The 21,324-nt window shown below is 36.0% G+C and overlaps 1 protein-coding gene across 5 annotated transcripts in view; it reads right to left on the bottom strand.

Moving 5' to 3' along the window:
* Positions 1–5,310: 5,310 nt before the first annotated feature.
* Positions 5,311–21,324, bottom strand: part of CERT1 (ceramide transporter 1) — a 101,383-nt gene continuing 85,369 nt past the window's right edge. For all 5 annotated transcript variants that reach the window (XM_054578504.1, XM_054578500.1, XM_054578503.1 and 2 more), the window contains 7 exons: positions 19,172–19,267; positions 15,829–15,961; positions 14,905–14,975; positions 12,449–12,577; positions 11,774–11,903; positions 10,424–10,560; positions 5,311–8,576 (listed from right to left, as the gene is read on the bottom strand). In XM_054578504.1, the coding sequence (XP_054434479.1) occupies positions 10,433–10,560; positions 11,774–11,903; positions 12,449–12,577; positions 14,905–14,975; positions 15,829–15,961; positions 19,172–19,267 (687 nt within the window). In that variant the 3' untranslated portion in view covers positions 5,311–8,576; positions 10,424–10,432. The remainder of the gene's footprint in view (positions 8,577–10,423; positions 10,561–11,773; positions 11,904–12,448; positions 12,578–14,904; positions 14,976–15,828; positions 15,962–19,171; positions 19,268–21,324) is intronic.

Raw genomic sequence — 21,324 nt, forward strand, 5'->3', positions numbered from 1 at the left:
TTTGTCTCCTCTAGAGTGGAGTGAGTTGGAAAGGCAACAGTGAGGATTTTCAGCCCCTTCTCTGCTTGGGTGATTCCGTGAACAGAGAGGTGCATGTGGATAGAGGATAGAGGTCGAAAGGAAACATCTCACATTGTTGAAGGGTCTAAGTTCAAACGACACAGAGCAGCAAAACACATCAGTACAAATCCACCCTATATAGAAGGTAAAATAAGAGCAGTAAATTCACTATAGAAAAGTATTTTCAAGGCCACTGTTTCTCCTGGCCAAGACTAATTTGATGATGATAAACTTTGTGAAGTTAGCATAATTAATGGATAACCTCTACCATGGAAACCAGAAGATGGCAAATGATTTTTGATACACAGTTTTGTAACATTCCTTTTTTCACTGTAATGGAACATGCCTCCTATGTGGCCACCTTTTTCCCTCCTGAACAATTTTGAGGGCTGCCGACTGAGGGATGGGCACTCTTGTGTCAGGACCCCAGTTTCCCTGAGGCCAACAGAAGAGAGCCTTGTGCTGGCAGGGGGAGTTAGGGGCCAGAACACAAAAGAATACATTAATTCAGGGCTTCTCCAACCTGAGTGTGCAACACAGGGAAGACTTGTCCAAACTGTGCTGCGCCATCCCCAGGGTTTCTTGCTTCCCTTGGTCTGGGGCACGGCCAGGACTTTGGCAGTTCTGTCAGTGGGTGCTGCTGCTGCTCTAACGGTGGATTTCAGCAAGCGGTGCTTGCTGTTAATGAGTGGTATTAGGAGTCATGTTTCTTCAGAAGCACTCAGTTGGAGAACGCCATGGAGAGATCAAATGTTATGAATTAATCCTAGAGAGAGAACAACTGGAAATTACGTTACCTGGATTTGGTGTCTCCCTGAGCTCCACCTATGACCACCCCCCTCACCCTCGCCTCACTGAACAACACTGGAAGTCTTCATATCTTCAATGAATGGAATGACTGGCCCCCCCCCCCCACCCCGCCCCCAGACATCTAGCTGTGCCGACTGGAATTCCTTTGCTTTCCTGCCACTTGAAATTTGCAATGGTAAACAGGCTTTAGTGGATAGGGTAGGGGTAGGGGATGGTTGAGGGAGCAATTCTGTCTCCACTCTAAACTCAGCTGGGATCCTGTTAGAAGTGTTGGACACAGTAAAGCAAATCCAGAGTATCATTAGTCCTAAATGATGTGTGGTGGGTGAGAGCCTTACTCCCAGCTCACTCTTAGCCTGGTGATTGCACAGCAGCCTCTACCTCTGCCCATTTCACTGTCTGGACTTGGGCTGTGGCCTCAAAGGGCTAATGAAACCATGAAGTTTTGGTTCACTTTCTGCCTCAGTCTCTGATAAAGGGTATAACCTGTGAGAGCCCTACCTCATTCTTAAACTTTTATTGCTCTTAATGGCAAAATATACTCAGGTCTGGACGGAGCAGCCCACTGACCTCCGGCCATGGCCCCTCCAACAGATCGGTGTGTTCTCACACTGTACCCTTGGCAAGTAGAGCATCAAGTTGGCTTGCTGGTGTGGCCTGGATTTATCACAAAGCTCTTGGGGAAAGGGCCTCCTTTAACTTGCTTAGGACAGTGTCTACCTAGCCCAGTAGGATCCAAACCTTGAACACCCCATCAGAAAAAACTTTTGGAAACACACCTCCAATAAATGTATTTCTTGATAAATTGCATTTATATTATCAAAAAACTAAAATATAAAAATATATACAAATAATTAGATGTTTCTGTACTCCAGGGGTAGACCTTGGGCACATTTTCCTCCAGATTGAGCTCTCTTCCAGACAGGAACCATGTCTTTTCTAGTTAATTTAGTACAGTACCTAAAATTTAAAGGTACTCAATGATGTTGAATGGCTAACATAATAATTAGGACTCCTCCCAAAGGGAAAATAGCAGTCATTTAAAATGAGATGATGGCAGTGTTAAAGAAGCTGGAAATCCAGACCTGTGAGGCCTCAGGGTGTGCTGGTCTATTTTTCTGTTTTCTTTGTAAAAATGTAAAACTCAAGACAGTTGGATAGCTGGCTACTTAGGCCTTGTCTAGCTCCACATACTCCATGAAATGCTGCATTTATTCTCTTATATATACAGAATCATTCTATTATCCAAATACAGGCATTTTTTTTCCAGTGGTTGTAATGGATCGCATGGTTACTCAAGTTTAATAGCCCGTCCCTTTTCACACAGCATCTTAGGGAGTCTGGACAAAGTTCCTTAGCCAATTGCCTCCCTTTTCATCCTGTCTTCTCAGGAACTGCACAGCTAACTACTTAACTCTTTGCAGCCCAGACCCTGGGGGCTGTCGCAGCATTTACTTTACAATTCTTAGCTCCTTTGACTGGGAGATTCTGATCTCTTTATAAAGATTAAGTCCTAGGGGAAAAGAAGAAAATGTCCCTCTTCCTGGTTCTCCTTCTGAACTCATTCTTCTTGGACAGTTCTACCCTCTTCCATTTATTCCTTCTGTTGTCAAATAGGTACCTTCTTACAGAAGTTAAAACCCTCTGCCCACCGCAGCTCCAAGCCAAGGGCCTTAATTCAGGCTTAAAGCTCCAAAACACTTGCATCCTTCTTGTCATTATTCCTCTGTCTACTCATTTTCATATCTCTAGCATTCAAAAGACAGTACCTAACACATACCTGTGGTGGACTAAATCCTTATAATCACATAGTGCTCTAAGGTTTTCAAGGGATTTTAAATACATTATCTCACTCTTCTCCAAACACCCCTGTGATGTTGCCATGGTAGGTGGTTTTTGTATTACTTTATGGAAGAAGAGATTTAGAGACATTGAAATGACTTGGCAATATTTGAAACACAGGCATGGCTACATGGAACAGACTGACAGCTGGCAGAGGAGGGTGGGGGGACTGGATGAAAGAAGTAGCCAAAGGACATATGCATAACCCACAGACACAGACAAGTGTGCTGATGGCCAGAGGAGGAGGGGTTGAGAGAAGGGGGGAGGGAGGAGGAATGGAGACATCTGCAAGATGTCAACAATGAAAATAAAGAAAAAAAGATTAACAAAATAAAAAGAAATAACTTGGCAACATCAAAGCTGTTCAAGTGAGAGAGCCAGAACAACTCTGGTCTTTCAGCCTCTAAGTCTCATTCCCTTTTGGTATGTTGAATACATGAATACTCAGGAACATGGAGATTTTTCTGCTTAGAAAACAGAAAAATCTAATGGGATGTTAAGAATGTAAAGTCAGTCACAAACCATAAATTAAATTGTCATTTTAGATTAAATTGAATAATCAGCGGAGTGGAAGAGCTTACCTATTAATTTCATGTTATCAGCACAAAAATTGGCAAACTTGTTTAAACACAGCAACAACTCATTTCTTACTTGAGAACACACCCAAGAGCCAAGAATAAAAAATAAAATTTTGTATATCTCAAATGTGGCTTAGTCTGTAGTTCAATGTACCCCTATTCAAAGCTCCTGATCTCAAAGCCTATTTCCTCTTTGTTTAGATACATTTCCTGGAACACTTCACGGCAGGCGAGTAGTGGGTGCTCAGTTAAGTATTTGCTCTGGGAATTGTTCTGCGTGCAGAATTAGTGCTATCCACATGCTAAAATGGTTTGGATGTTGACAGCTTGATTTAGCGAGTTCCTACCGCTGAACTCAGCTACCCTGTAGCCAAGGGTTAGTAAATGGAAAAGAACCACAATTCATTGACCAGCTGTGGCTCGGTTGTGGCTTTAGTAAGCTAATCTTGTGGTCATTTTGCAGCAGGTAGCTCACAAAACAGTTGGACAGCTATGTTGGTGCTCATCCTTGGGTTGAAAAATCCAAGGAAAAATACCCTTCTTGGGCTTGTCTGTGGTGCTGTTTTATGACTGAGTTCCATTTCACCCCTCTAAGCTAGGAGACAGGAGGGCAGTTAAGGCATCAAAGAATGGTCGAATTTAACCTTTGAGATAAAACTTACATATCTGGTGGGATTTTATGACAGGTATTTGGGATTTTGTGAAGCCAATGTTGATGTATGTAATATGAAGACCCATACCTTCAAAGTGCTTCAAGCATGTCAGCTTTTTAGTCTATCAAACAATATATTCTTGATAGCGAATACTAAAATTAAAACGGTGTAACAGAAAGGCTTTAGACTTAATAGGCCTGCAACCCCGGCCTGCCTTCTCCTCTGTGAGAGTGGTCATGCTACCACTCCCACCCACCAGCACCGCCCCCCCGCCCCCGCCACACCCTGGCAGTGTTGTAAGGAGCAGTAAGATCAAATGCGGGCACAGTGCGTTACAGGCACCTAATGGAGACATCCTCATTCAGGACCACGATACTGGGTGCTCAGAAAACCTTGTTTGGGCATTTTTGATAACTTCAAAGACCTTTAAGATGTGTTCTAGTACTAAACTCAGACTTCTTTGCAGGAGAATGAAGAGGTCAAATAGTCTGTGATAGTTAAGGTTATTCAAAATATAAAGACATGGAGGATTCATAGAAGATTTGTTTTAATGGGCAGGATACTGCCAATGCCAACAATATGAGTCCTGCTGCAATCTAGTTCAAACAATGGCAAGAAAACCTGGAAGATACTATAGAAGCAATCTAACTTCATCTATCTGCAGGTTATATTCCAAAGTCAAGTCTAAGACAAAAGCTGCATACAGTTAAATCACTCTTGAAAAACTCTACTTAAACATGTGTCATGAGGACCACATACTCTCTCTCAATAAATTCAACACAGCAGCCAGACTATTGGCTCCAGCATCCCACCAGATTAGTTAGCTGGTGTTTAGGGGTCATATTGCTTGGATGGTGTGTTCTCTCTGAATACTAGGAAAGAAATAAGCTCAGTGTCTTCCAGTAACGACAGAGGAACTCACTGAATTAACTGCAAATTCACATTTCCCATCTCATGTTTGTTCTAGGGCATAAATTCTCTGAGTATAACATGTGGAGTTAGTCATATCATTTCAGTAAATGAGATGATTTACTCATAGCTAAATTCATGTAAATATAAGTGTGGATGATTCACTGGCACTGTACTTTCATTTTAGAAATGCTTGATTACATATGGTTTTTCTCTCTGGCAATTAAAAAAAAAACTTTTGGGCCATGACTCACAGTAAAGAATTCATTTTAAATTGTAACCCACTACACACACACACACACACACACACACACACACACACACACACACACTTATACATATGAAAAAATTCACAAAATATTTACCTTTATTATTTTAAGTACTGATTATTCCATTCTGTTCTATTTTGCTTTTAAGAAACAATCAGGTCACAACTCATTAATAGTTTTCTTGATCCCTAACTGCGTTACAACCTACAGTTCGAAGAACATTTAGCTGGAGTACTTCAAGCTCTTGACGACTCAGGGAATTAAATAGGCAGTATCTCGAGGTTAAAAGAAACAATCAAACAAGCACGTTTGTCCATAATATTTTAATACTTTTCCACTTTTAAATACTGGTTTTAATTTTGTGATTGTAACATGGAAGATCCAACTTTATTATTTTTTAAAAACATCATCAGGATCATAAAGCTATTATAGAATAGTTACACTCTATACACTCCCAAGGTACTTTAAAATGATTATGTTTTGAGTTTGTAGATGAAGAATGACAATAATCCAAATACATCATCTGTACAACTTGGACTAAATACTGGTAAAAGTGTTTAATTGGACAAACAACTGATAAGCTTAAAGATAACCAGCACAATTTCACAAGAGAACCAGCTCACCCCAACTAAAAACTTCTCAACAGCAATTGATACTGATGTTGTAAAGATGTACAAATTAGTTGATGAAACCGAATAAATGGGGAACCCATTCCTCATTTTCCTTATTTGTGTTCTTATACCTCTCCCAGCCATCCTCCTCCTGCTCTGGCTGCCCCTATGTCTGGTGATCCCAAACCAAGAGCTGCTAGGATTACCCTCCCTTCAAAATCAGGAGTTCTGAATTCTAACTAAAACACTGTTCTCACTCAGGGAACAAAACCCCTCATCACCAATATTTTGTTTCGATTGCAGTACAAAAGGGTAACTGAGTAGAAAAGAGAGTAGAAAGATCTTTTTTTTTTTTTTTTTTTTTTGGGCTTGGGGAAGAGAAGTAGTAAATAACTGTAGATGAGAATACATCATGTATATTCAAGAGTATGTAGGAATTCGCCATATGGAAATAATTCTAGAGGGTCTGAATACTGTCTAAAGGGCTAGTACCTCTCTAAAATTTGACCACTTTTAAATTCTTTTCACATTCTCCTAATTTCTATATCTGGTTGGACAGGATTAACTCTAGTGAAGTACCAGTGCAATTATCTAAAGGTAAAATGCATCTTTTTTCTTTTTTAATACAAATATTTTAGTGTAATCATTTTATTTACAGAATAAACTGCAAAAGTATATCATTAACATTTAGTGCAAATGCAACAAATGATAATTAGATTTAGATACTGCTTTGTAAACTTCCCATACCTTTGTAAAATAAAGCTATCCAATTTAGTTACGAAAGAGTTACTTGTCTGTGTTCATAATAGTTACCAGAAAAAATGGCAAACAGAGAAATATTTATAGTGGGCATATAGAATTTTTTTAAAGATTTCCATCAGCGTCTTATGGTGAATATACCTTCCCTCCCTAACCCTCCCACACCCCAACCCACAGCTGATTGTAAAATAAAATACACATTTGAGGTATAAACTTTTCTTTTTAAACAGCACAATATAAAATGTTAAATGGTGATGTAGTAAACTGATAGGATAATTTGTCTTATTTGCCTTACTAGCATTACCACCATAGGCACTTTTCCACATAGTCAAATTATGAACAGCATTTTTCTATATAAGGCATATTCCATGCACATCATTTAGAGAAAGGTAAATTAAAAAATAGAAAAGATTTATGGAGCATGAAACCTGCGTGCATGTAATGTTAAGCATATGTTTTATATGTATTTTTCTCTCTGTACAGAATAATAAATACCACTATATCTGATGCAAGTAATTCACTTCCAGGATTGTGCATATTAAGTGATCAGACTAATCCCATCATTAAATTATCACCTTGCATTTATCATTAAGACTCCATTACCATGTATGAAATATATACAGGACATGTTCCACATGACATGACTTTCTGCTTTACAAAATGGATCTGATTTCTGTGTTTCTACAGAGATGAACAAGTCAGAAAAGCATCTACAAAATGCCTCTGATTTATGTAAGCACATTTGTATATAAACATAATGAAGATTTTGAAGTGGGCAGTCATTTCTACTTCAATGAGTAAAATTTCTTGCCTCAACTCCATGCTTCAAGGTTTTTATCAAAGGCCTAAAACTAGTAAAACTAAAAAAAGTATTTTACATTTAAGTTCTTATAGCAACTAAGGAAAGAATTTCACATGGACTCCTTTACTGCTCTGTTGAAGTTTCTGATCAAGAGGCAAACAGGGGCATGGCTCACATTCTCTATGCATATCTTGCAACGTATCTTTTAAACTAACTCAAATTAGAAAAACTAAAAAACATACCTGTTACTGAAGAGTAAAAATACTGAATGAAAGGTCAAACTCAGTCTGATTTGCTTTTATGAGTAATAACTGTATATCCTCTTACAAATTTCATAAAAATGTGAGCTCAGTTTACCCTGACCATTTTACCAGAAAGTAGTTTATACCCACAAGGTTTGTGCAGATTTCTGTTTGAAGGCAGGCAGAGCCAATTTAGGAATTGCCAAGTTGTGTTTCTAACAAACGAAAACAAAAGCTGTGCCACATCGGTATACAACTAAAAATACATGAAATGTAAAGATGTCTAGGGGGAAAAAAATAAAGCTTTTCCTTCTTTCTCCGTCAGAACCAAAGTTCTTCATGGGAGTAAGACTACAGAAAAAACAAAAAAATCACAGGTTATTGACAGCCCTCAGTTATTAAGAGACACATTACATGACAACATGAATCATTATGGAAATCAGCAGCAATGAATTCTATGATTATACAAAGCAAAAATAAAATAAAATAAAATAAAATAAAATAAAATAAAATAAAATAAAATAAAATAAAATAAAAAAATTCTGGAAACAGATTTAACTGTAGGCCTGAAAAAAGAAGCCCATCCAGGTAGTTGGTGCACGGAAAGCACATGGCCCCATGTGCGTTCAACTTTTGTGCTTTGCTTTTGGGCACAAAACCTGATACAACTAAGGATCTTGGGCTGGACCACACTAAGTTTAAAATTCTGAAAAAAGTTTCAAAAAATTAAAGCATCAATTTCTAGTTGTGATTCAAAGTTGATTTTTTTTTCTCTTCTAGGAGCAAGCAAATAAAAATATAGCCATGTACATGTAACTTTACATGTATTTATAGTTATATGCTGAGCACGGAGATCTAGCAGGAGACAGCTAGTGTTAGATGTTCAGATTTGCTATTGCAATATTTCTTCATTTTTGTACACAAGGCCAAGGTGCTGGGCCATACAAGGCTAGAGATCCTACGTTCCAGCTTAGAGCATTCTATTTTTTTTTTAAAGTTTTTCCTCCAACATGGAATGTCACACAGCCTTGCTTTCAGTCACTGTAGGAAAGAAAATGACATGCAAAAAATTCAGCAATATATTATTATAACAACAGTAAGACTACCAAAACAGATTTCCCCACCCCCTGAATTCATGGAATACACAGATTCTCTATTAAAGTTTATCTTTAAAAAATTTTCAACTTTAAGAATATAAAATTATCCCATCAGAAGGAAGAGAAGGTATAAGGAATCTTTGAAAGTTAGAAAAAAACTAAAAGGGTCATGTGCTACAGGTAAGCACACAGGGAATTAACCAAAGGTCTCTGGATCTGTACTTTGCACATTGGCATTTCCTCCTCCTTAGTCTATTAAAAATTTAAATATTAACACACTGAGAGTTCACAAGAACAGAATCATACAAATGTTCTCCAATGGACCAAAAGATGCTCAAACTCATTTGTAATAAGAGAAATACAATTAAAACTACATGGCAAGAGTACTTGTTACCTATCAAATTGGAAAAAATCAGAAAGCTTCATTTAACACATTGTATGACAGGGTACAGGAAAATGGGCATTCCAATACACTATTGCTGGTGAAATGGTAAATTAATACAACCTCTATTGAAGGCAACATCTAAATTACAAATGCATGAAGCCCCAGAGCACCAGCGGGGTCACATCAAATACTTCATCCCACTTGTAAACTCGCAAGTGCAAAATGACATGTAGATATAATTGCAACACTGTTCTAACAAAAAATTGAAAACAACTTTAACATTTACAAAGAGAGGTTAGATAAATTACGTATATCCATACAGTGAGATACTGTAATAGCCTTAAAAAAATGAAGAAGCTCCCTACCACATGTGAAGACCTTCAAGAAAATAAAGAGTGCAATAACGAGATGCAGAATGATGTGTATAGTATGTTATGTTTTCTTCAACAACAAAAGAGTACGTGTGGGAGCAATACAACTGATTTGCTTTTTCAGGCATTAAAAAAAAATTCTCTTGTCTTGGCTGGTGTGGCTTGAGGGCTGGCCTGCAAACTGAAAGGCTGTTGGTTTGATTCCCAGACAGGGCACATGGCCGGGTTGTGGACCAAGTCCCCAGCTGGGGGAATGCAAGCAGCAACCACACACTGATGTTTCTCCCCCTCTCTTACTTTCTCTCTTCTCCTTTAACTAAAAGTAAATAAATAAAATCTTAAAAAAAAAAAAATCTCTGGATAAGTAGGGGGACGGGGATAAATTTTACTGTATACCTTTTCATACATTTGACTTCTTAATCATGTTAACATATGACATAAAGAAAATTAAAGATCCTTGCTCTCTGCACAAAGATGTTCAATGTAGCATTTCTTGACAGTAAAAATATGAAACCAATATATAGATGTTACCATAGGGACTAGTTAATAAATTCTGCAATATTCATATAACAGATGTTAATATAATGAGACAGCATATACATCTCTTATCTTTATATGGAATAATAAAATACACTGTTAAGTAGAAAAAGAAGCTGCAAATCAGTAACTATAAACACATTTTTTAAAAAAATCAAAAATACATATATGTAAGTATATAATTATATAGAAAAGTCCAGAAGAAGTCTAAGTTTAGAAGTCTAAAAGTAATTTCTGTGGAGGAAAAGATACAGAAAATTTGTATTTCTGAAATTCTTGAGTTCTATAATGTTAAAATTTGTTTAAATAAGCAGGTATTATTTAATGTAAGCAGAAAGGTGAAAATGTTAGTTTTAAGGCTATAAAAACAACAACTCTTTATCTGAGAATTGATATCGTAAAACACAGAAACTACTTTCAACAATTAACTAAATTTTAATATCTGCAGAATCATGTTAGGCAAAGTTTAAGAAAAAGATAACATGTATCTTCCAGTACCTGTTAATACTAGAACAAAATAGGCTTTCCTGCCGTTTTCTCTTGGACATAAGAAGTAAAACGTTTTAGAAACTTGGGATATTCTCGTTTTGCCACTGCCCTTAAGACTGAGGCTGGTGCCCATCCTCCAGGGTTCACTGTGAGTTAAAGAAAAATTTAAAGATATTAAGATGTAATTCTCCAAATACACATGAAGCATTTACTCATTTTGTTCCTTTGCTTTTAAAAAATTCTTCATGTTGGAACAATCAGAATCTCTTAAAGTCTTGACCATTAATCCTTAATATTAACCATCAGGCAGGAACAGATAGCAAATAAGAAAGCATTTATTATCTTTCTAAAGTGTTTTTACTTCCCTAAATTATAGGTAAATATTGGTATAGCTAGACTTTACATTACTTGAGGCAGATTTATTCATCAAAATGTACTATAATCAAATAGTAACTTACTCGGGCATAACTGTCTCTTTAAACATAGTAGCAGTTAGGGTCCTTTATAAAGACATTATGAGGATTTGATTAGATGGAACTTCATTAACTACTGCAGGAAAAAAATGGGTGTAGTAAAGAATCAAAGCAACAGGGGTGTCCAGCAGCAGGATGGTATCAAATAAATATGTACTTAACTTCTAATTAAGGATGATGGACCAAACAATGACACAGAAAATGAGCAAGCCTGACAACAGGAAAAAGTACTAATTTCCTTTCCCCAAACTGTTGCTTATATTCCTAAGTCTATGTATATTATTTCAGGTAAACATTCAATAAAATGGTTGTTAAAACCAAGGATAGCCGTTGTTGTCGTGGCTCAGTTGACTGAGCATCAACCTGCAAACCAAAAGGTCGCAGGCTTGATTCCCGGTCATGGCACACGCCTGGACTGCAGGTATGGTCCCTGGTTGGGGCCCAGCTGGGCCGTGTTTAGGCGTATATGGAAGGGCAGCCAACCGATGTTTCTCTCTCACATAAACGTTTATCCCTCCTTTTCTCCCTACTTTCCACTATCTATAAAACCCCTCTCTCTAAAAAGCAATTGAAAAAAAAAAAGTCCCTGGGTGAGGATTAAAAAACAAAAAAAACAAGGGTATATGACAGTAATCTTGATATAAAGTTTTAAAATTTACCTATCCAGCTCCAGCTTAAAAAATGCTGATATAGTAGTTCTGGGGTCAATACTGAAAGTTTCCCAATAGTTTTGATATACATCTTTCCAAATTAAAAATCACTTATGTAAAGAATAAACACTCAAAAGGCATTTGTGATGGTATTTCTCTAAACGATGTTACCGTGTAGATCACACTAAGAACATCCACATTACAAAGCAGCAGAAACAAACAACTGAAATACGTACCATTAGCTACGTATGTGATCTTGCATAAAATGTTGTCCCTGCTAATCTCCTGGTTTCCCTCTGGTGGGCTTACCAAGGTTTGACAAATCATAGCGATATTTATTTTGGCACGGACACATCGATTGTTCAGCTGCCAAAACAAAAAAATAAAAACAAAACACCAGTAGAGAAGATACCAAGTATTTTGTAATCTCTACTGGTCTACTACTGCTAGCTTAACCAAAACCATAACTCATCAAAAGCTCCAACAAAATCTTGTAAACACCAAGAAATAACACATGCCAAGCTGACAGGATACCAGAAATGATTTTCCCTCCTATTACTTAGTAAATGGAGCTAAATCAAGGCGGAAACCACAGAGGTCTTGCCAGTAGTTAATAATGGCTTGAGAGGCAACTGTGAGAAGTAGTCTATGTATATTACCTATCAGCTCTGTCTCACTCCACCTCAGGAGGAAAGGAAGATGGACCAGCTGAACTGTTCACAGCCATGACTACTGTCCCTCAGATAACACATGGACTATATTATTCCCCAAAGCCAACATAACACAGAATCTAAGAATCATGATCAAATCTAGTATCTGTGTGTGTAGGGTATGTGTTTAATCACTTTTGCATTGCATTGTGTAGTCAGCTTTATACTGTACAACTATATACATTTATACAGTGTACTTACCGGAGCACTGTCATGATCCACAGAAAAGTTACAAACTATCCAAGTCTCAGGGTCATTTTCAGTCAAGGCGGGTATCTTTCGAATGGCAGAAAGATACAATACATCTCGCTGAGAAGCAGGCCACACTCTCTGTGGAAGAAGTAAAAATCATTTGATAATTTAAACTACTTTTATTTATATGTAAAATGGAACTAAGAGAAATAGATGTAAGATCAATAAATGTCTTAGTTGAAGGTCAAATCTGTCAAATTTTAAATGAACAGTGTCTGACAATACCCACCAAAGGATTAATTATGAACACCTAGTTAATGGATTTGTCAAACTATTACCAAAGGATTAACATTCTACTATTTTTCTAAAATTGTGGTTATTTGCTATTTAAAACACTTTTAAGTGTACAATTCAGTGGTATTAATTATATTCACAATGTTATATAAACATCACCACTATCTACTTCCAAATTTTTTTATCTTCCCTAACAGAAACCCTACCAATTAAGCAATGGCAGACACTCCAGTACCCCCTCCCATAGACTCTGGTAACGTCCTGTTTTTAAGTATAGTATTAAACCTCAGTGTTAATTGTTCAGAGACTTTAAAGCAAAGACTTCAGGCAAAGAAGACTCCTCGTGTGATGGCATAATCACTTTTAAAGAATTCCAAATCAGTTAGACAGAACCTCTGAACTTTATGGTATATAAGGAAAAACAGCTGTTGGAATGACATAGTACCTAGGTCACAGAAAACTGTAACTATGTACTTTTAAGTGCGAGATTCTAATTGTTGAGTATAAAATAGAGCCAAAAACTCAGTGTCAATACAACACAAATCATTTGCAAAGTGAAATAGTTTATCTTTTAAAGATACAAAACTTCTTGAAGTCGACAAAAGTAGTGTTGCAGAAGTGCATGTGAAGCCAATAATAAATGAAAATTTGTCCAGCTTAAAATAAATGAGAATCCAAAAGGATGATAAGAAAAATTTAAAAGATGCAAATAACTTAAATATCAGGAGGTGAGTAGCCCTATTTAAGGCCATATTATAAAAGAAGCCAAGTCTAAAGAGAAAGATGTATAGCGTTATTGGATATTGTTGGAAAAAATGCTAGGATAAATTGTTTATTCAAATAATTATAACTTAAATTTTGTTACATATAAGATTTACATAAGATACATATTTTAACAGTTTTTAGTTTTATTTTTCAAGAAATAAACTTAGTACAACCTATATAATCTTCCCCCCCATCTACTATTTACCAAGTAAAGTATATGCTCGCAGCAGACTGTTTTCCAGGATCAGTTATCTTCAGATAATAACACTCTTCTGAATCTAAATTATTGGTCATTTATTTTCATTCTAAATTATAGGGCAAGTAATTGAAATTTTAACATCTACTAAATTTCAGATTTCACTTGGACCCACCTCCTCAAATCTGTATGCTGAAATAGAATCTTCATTGTTACACATTTCTTGAGCAGCTACCATGTAAAATGAAGCCTAGTTCATAGTTATTAGATATAAAATGACTCAGGTGACAAGACTGAGCTTAAGAAATACAAAGCAAACCTCAAATATTTTCGTATATTCAGCTCAATTAAAAAATCACTGGAAAAAGAAAAGTGAAGTACTTATTGAATCATTTTATTTCCTATATAACATATAGTATTGCTTTTGGTGGATCTCTCCAAAATTTAAATTCATTTTGTTATTCTTTTTAAAAAGGTATTCATTCGTTTATTTATTTATTTATTTATTTTTAAAGAGAGGGAAAGTGAGGGAAGAAAGTGAGGGAAGAAAGTGAGAGCAACGTTGATTGGTTGCTGCCTCTCACATGCCCCCACTTGGAGATCTGGCCTGCCACCCAGGCATGTTTCCTGAGTGGGAATTGAACAGGCAACCTTTTAGTTCACAAGGGTGGTACTCAATCCACTGAGCCACACCAGCCATGGCACTTTATTACTCATTATTCGAAATAGTATTTGGCAATTTTCAGAAGGGGAAGAGAGTGGAATAGAGTAAGATAAATATTAATTTAAAAATTTTAAATCTAGATCAGCAGAGGAAGAAATGAAAGGGAACCAATTCAGATGACTATGTTTCTGTGTACTTTGGTATATGATCAACCTCTCAATAGTCATGCTCAGCAATTTTCCATTGCTTTCAGATAATACACTGAGGATCACGTTCACTCTATTAGTCTTAACATAGGCTAATACTTTCCACTCCCCTTATTATATTGTTATCACAGGAAACTATGATTCACTTTCACATTCATTAACTGTCATTTATCTCCTATAAAGAGAGACTAGATGCTAGAAAAATATTTGGATTCTTGAATTTTAATAAAGTCTTTAGACCTTTTCTGGCATTTAATTTTCTGCCAAATTTTACTTCAGATAATTGCTATGACTCAGTTCGAACTACAGTGGAACCTTTTTGGATCAAAGTGATGCTTACCTTGTGCGTCTGATAAATGATGATTGCATTATCAGCTAATGTTTCTACCACATGAAAGTTTTCTATAGTTGCTGAAATAAAGAGAAAATATTAGTCAAAAAGACATATTATCTTTTTCCTAGAATGTGATTAATTCACTTATACTGAAAGTCAAATTATAAATGAACACTATGACAGAATGAACAGGATTCTGCCCCACTTGGGCTAAGTTCAAATTGAAGGTAGTTAATACCTAAGTTATTAGGGCTACAGATAGTGGCTGTGAGACCTGGTCACCGGGGAATCGCTCTTTCTTTGGTGCACTATTTAGCTTTCACAACCAGAAAGCAATTTAATTCTAATCACACTGCATTTCTCAGGCACAAATTATTTCCTGACACTATGCCCCTCCTTATAATCCCTAATTTAATGGATCTGTATAAACTGTTTTATCTAGGCTTAGGTGACTATATTTATGCAAAAAGAATGTCAAACTGCCACTGATACACATCTTATAATGCTTAGAAGCATCTATTTATGAAATGTGGTGCCTAAGGGAAAGCCCCCTGCCAAAGTAACTAAATAAACCACAGCAGGATTCATCTAGGATTTACCGGGGAAACAAAACAGTCTAGGAGAAAAGTTAGATAAAACAGAAATCTTAATTTTAGTCCTGGATTTCCCTCTAACTAGTTCTGTGGCCTTTGACAAGTCACTAGACCGATGTGAATTTTACTTCATTACCTATCTATGCAGGACTGTTGAGGCAGCAAATCAAATGCTATAATATACTAAGAATTTTACACTGTGAAAAGCTCTATTTAAATGTAAAGCATTATCAGTCCCCTGTATCATTCTCCAGATATTTTCTACACTGATTTTGTAAACTAGCAGAAAACCAGGTTGAATTTGATATTAAATTAAAATAGTATTATAGCAGCTTACTTTCCCAATCATTGCGAACATCAACATTCCAGAAGTAATTGCAGACCTCGTGTCCTGTAACTCCTTTAACTGCATGGGTAGCTTTCAAAGGATCAAGAACGATCCCGTTTTCTTCTACTTCTCTCCTATATACCTACATAGGACATAGTTAAAGACCTGTTTAAAAAATAAAAATCAAACCCCTAAAGTACAAACTTGAAAGCATGTTTTTAAACGTCACTGGATTTTAGGATTTATGAAAATCTCTTTATGGAACATAAGTATTCTGCTAAAAGTAAGTTTAAAAATGTAAATTGTTTACACATAAACACAAAAAACATTAAAAAACTACAAATCCAAGGAAAACTTTAACTAAGAAAATATGCATGTAATAAATAATTACCATGAGTTGTTAAAAAAAAAATATCAATTTAAATCAGGCATTATTTAGTGAATATTCTCAAAGGCTCTCTGACATGGCTAAGAAGGACAAATAAACTTGGTTAGTATATAATCTCCTTAAGGATACTGATTTAAAGCACTCTGTTCAACTGCTAATATCCCCAGCATCCAGAACAGTATCTGAAACACAGTAAAGCAATTACTTGTTGAATTGATGATTGAAAGCTAAAATGAAATAAAGATCTATGCTCTCTTTAAATACTGAGACTGTGTATCTATCTAACAGTCTGATTAAAATTATTTCAAAATCACAGAGGCTTTGCTACTTTAGAGAACTCAGTAATAAGTTCGATAAATGAATAAACATTATCATAGGGAGAATCAACTCTCACTTTATGGAGTGCCTACAGAGCCAGATACTCTTAGACATTTCACATTTACTTTCTTTTTTACAATCTCTCTCACCAAACACCTTTCCCTACATGCTTATTTATTCATTATTGGGACTGTTGTTTTCCTGGTCAGCTAAACTGGAGTTCTGTACACTTTTCATGCCTTTTCTCACACTTCACGTAGCTATTAAACTTGTTTCCAATCTTGGATAAGACATCTAACAGCTTGACTTTTCTACTGTCCTTTTAGGTAAGCTTTCATTATCCTGTACCTGACTTCTATCAAGAGGTTTTCTTGATCTCTTGTTTATTCTCTATCAGCTTGAAAATGTTACTTTGTGTAGTGGCTCACCTACTGCTACAAATGACAGACCATTCTCTTTAATGGGTTTATACTCCCCATAATCCAGCCCGATTTCTCTCTTGCTAATGTTCTAAGCTGTAGGAGCAATTTTTTTCTTCTGTTTAGTCCCTTCACTTCCTGGAATCTTCCTAAGGGGAGAAACAGTGACTTATCTGAAAGACGAGGACAGAGGGAGAACTAGCAGGTGTGGCTCAATACCTTCTTCTGCAGAGAGCATGCATCCTGGTCTGCTTTTAGGGCTTGATCTTGTGGGGAAGGCCTGTGATTACCCCAGTATGTCAGAACATTATGTTTAGAGATAACATATTAGCAAGACCCCAAGACAGCTGTACTCCCTGTAACCGAATCAGCTTATAAGAATCATAACATTTTGTAATCTCATTTGCAAGTCTCCTCTATCTTATTTCTTAATTTGTTTTCGATTCAGGAGGAGAGGTAATTCTAACATCTGATATTGTATCCCGTTTGCTGGAATAGTTCTGGTTAACACAGTCTATACAAATCTCCTGAATAAAAAACTAGCTTTCAGTAAGTGAAAATTAGTCAGAGAAAGACAAATATCATATGATTTCACTTATACAGGGAATCTAAAGAACACAATAAATGAACAAATGAAATAGAAACAAACTCAGATACAAAGAAGAGAGTGATGGCTGACAGAGGGGAGAGGGTTGGAAGATTGGGTGAAAAAGGTAAAGGAATTCAGAAGAACAAATTGGTAGTTAGAAAATAGTCATGGTAATGTAAAGCACAGCACAGGGAATATAGTCAATGACTGCAATAACTATGTATAGTGCCAGGCAGGTACTGAAAATATCAGGGGGAACACTTTGTAAAGTATACAACTGTCTCACCATTATGCTGTACACCTGAAACTAATACAAAGTAATACTGAACGTAAACTATAGTTGAAAAATAAATTTAAATTTAAAAAAAGCAAATCAGCTCTTAAGTTTTTGCTCATGTTGTATTTGTCTAAAATGCCCTCACCTTACTTTTGTCCACATTTTTCCATATCCAGACATAGTTCAAATGCTTTTCCTCAGTGTAAAACAACCTCATTGTTTCAAATCAGAGTCCTCTCTCTTTTCCAAATTTTTCTCCACTATCCTTCTGTATTCTTCATTCAGTACATTATCAGATGGAGCCAAGTCACAGTATCTTTTAAATGTCAATATCTTCTTTACCTAACTAAAGTTTCAGTTTAGAGGGAATCTTATTACACATCTTTTCTTTAGTACAGTGCCTTGGGTGTTAAGTAATCCAAAACTCAATGCTGCTGCTTTTCAATCTATCTCTGATCTCCTGGTCCTTGCTCTTATTCTCTGTCTCCTGTGTTTAGGGATGTGAACATTAGCTGACCAATGTCCAAATATCAAAAAAAGGTTGTAAGAGAAAGGACAAGAAATGAGGTATAGACCAAAAAGGGTAATGTGAAGTGATATCTGGGCACAACGTTTAGTATAGTTAAAAAAAAAAAAAGAGAAAGAGAGAGAGAAACATCCAAATAGAGAGCTATCAGCTAATGGTGATTTTTTCATACCTAAACCACAAAATTTTATTTTCTCCATTGCCTAGGCAAAACAGAATGGTTTGTGCATAGATCTGATCATAAAGAAATTATATAAAAGCTAAACAAGGGAAGCAAAAGAATATTTTATTTCTCAATATCTGGTGCTTCTTTGGTCATATGTAATAAATGCCCATCAGTAGATGATTGGATAAAAAATTATGGTACATTTACACAATGGAATACTACTCAGCAGAAAGAAAAAAAGAACTATTTCCCTTTGCGACAGCATGGATGGAACTGGAGAGCATTATGCTAAGCGAAATAAGCCAGGGGGCAAAAGACAAATACCATATGATCTCACCTATAAGCGGAACCTAACCAACAATACAAAGATGCAAGGAAAATAAGACCAGCAACACTGAAAGAAAAAAGAAACCAACTGAGACAAGAGGGAAGGAGGGAGGGGTGGGCAGGGGAAAAGGAAGGGAAGGGGCAAGTCAAGGAACATATAGCAAGGACTCATAGACAAAACCAAGGTGGGGAAAGACTGAGGGAGGCGGAGGGGTGCAGGGGAAAGTAGTGGGGGGAAGGCAGAGACAAATGTATTGGAAAAAATAAATAAATTAATTTAAAAAAGTAATACTGCTGTAATGAGTTGCAATTAGCAATCTGTAACATTTCATTGGAAATTACCTTCATTTCTCCTTCTTCTACAACCAACTGCCAATTGGCATCTCCACCTACATCCTGTAATGAATACGTCATGTGGTTCTTTACCATTTCTTCAACCTTGAAAAAAATAATTAAAGCTGTAAGAATCCACATCCAATTAATAGGTGTGACATAATCTCTAAAACAGAATAGTACTCAGTTTACTTCAGTTCAGAAATGCTGTTCTTAGAAAGCTGAGCAATCAAATGCACAATGGTTAGTAAGTTTTAAATAGTATTGAAGAGTTTAGTCCACATTCCAGATACCATCATATCTAGGTTAATGACAGGAGGGAGAAATGCAGGGAAGTAAGATGCTTCAATCAATTAACATATTGTATACTGGACCTAATGTGTGTCACATGACCGAAATCAGCATTTTCTTAAAAAAAAAAAAATTCCTTCCTTTACTATAAAATGCTTCCTTACAGAGAATGTTTCCTTAAAGCATAAAAATCACTAAACTCTAAGGATAAAAGAAGCATGAAGAGACCATCTAGGCCAGTGTTTCTATATTTAAGATTACATTGAGATACTAGAGAGCTCATTAAATGGCAAGATTACCTAAAAAAAGTAATGAAACTTTTGTTATTTCACTGAAATGATAAAGACTGTCTCTGAAGGAACTGGCTCCTTTGCCTTCTATGCACAGACACTTTTTCTAAGCTCTATTTCCTAACTTTTTACTCATAATTTTGTTTTACGTAATAAATACACTAGAGAAGGCAGAAAAGAATGGAAAATGTGTATACTTCAATTGTTTACTTACATTTACATGAAGTCTATTGTGTTCATTAGGAATAAAAAACAAGAACCAAGTTTATACATATTTTGAAATAAATACATTAAATACAAAATTAATAGTTTGGGGCAGAAACTCTTAAAATTATTAACCCTGTAGATAGGGGTTTTCTATGCAAAGTATGCTATCGATAGAAACTGTGACATGTACTTCTACTACATCAGGCTTTCTGGATCTCAGAATGCATTTTTGGTTCCTGAAGGCAGGTAGCTTTAAGTGTCTCCTTAGTTGGCAATGATCATAAAAAGGCTTTTGATAAAAATACATGCTGAGATTCTATAATCTATTTTTGTACTACATAAACACTAACATAGTATTTTATTTCTTTATTCATAATCCTCAAAACATTGTGAATGGTGCTGGGTCACATACTTGAGAGAAAATTTAAAATATGACTATTAACTTTACAAAGCCTAAATTAAAAAACATAACTTCGGGGCTGCCTGGAAAAACTGGTGTGCCCCCTGTAATATTGAAATACGCTTTTAGAAGGAAAGGACAACTAATGTGGGATTCCAAGTTACAAATACATTAAAAATGTAGCTCTTTTCCAAAACAGGAAGAACAAAAGTAGTTTCAGTTAGTATTCATAAATTACACCACCACAGTAGCACTGCACCTTCCTCTGTCTGTGTCACATCGTGATTGGGAGAAATTTTTATCCATTCTAGATCCCAAAATCTTAAAAATCTTTAGATTTAAATGAACTTTTTATGTTGGACAATGGAGGTAAAAAGCACCTATATATTTATTATGTGAGTAGAGGCAGAAGGACAGGCTTCCCCCAAGTCAGCCCTACTTTTAATGGATTACCCCTGTGGAAAAGTGTGAAGGATTTTATTTTTACTTTTTAATTGTATTTTTTTCCCATTATCATTTAGTCCCCTTATATCCCCTTCCTCCCCCTAAATCACCAGTTGTCCGTGTCCATGAGTTCTTTTTCCTTTTGGCTCAATCCTTCCACCCTCTAGTTCCCCCATCCCCCAGGATTTTATTCTGTTACTAAAAGAAGAGAGTTCTGTTTAAAAAGAATAATTAGTATCATTTAGCTTTTTGTTGGAAATTATGAGGGTAATTGCGTTTTTATTTGGGAGGTTATTTCGGAATTAGCTCTTTTCAAAAGTTTGAAAAATGATTTGTTCTGGTCCAAAAGAAACCAGATTCCATAAATATAAATTGATAGGGGGTAACCTAAGTTAAAACAATGTGGAGTAAAGCACACTTAACATTGTCTCTTTCGATAGATGAAAACAATGGTGTTCCTATCTCACAGTTACCACTGCATCTATGAAAGTTTTCAGTCTTCTGGTCTTATCTACTTCCTTGATTTAAGA

This window comes from Pteronotus mesoamericanus, unplaced genomic scaffold (genome assembly GCF_021234165.1).
Source record: "Pteronotus mesoamericanus isolate MK-2021 breed Mesoamerican mustached bat unplaced genomic scaffold, CSHL_Meso_final contig_50, whole genome shotgun sequence".
Taxonomy (NCBI): Eukaryota; Metazoa; Chordata; class Mammalia; order Chiroptera; family Mormoopidae; genus Pteronotus; species Pteronotus mesoamericanus.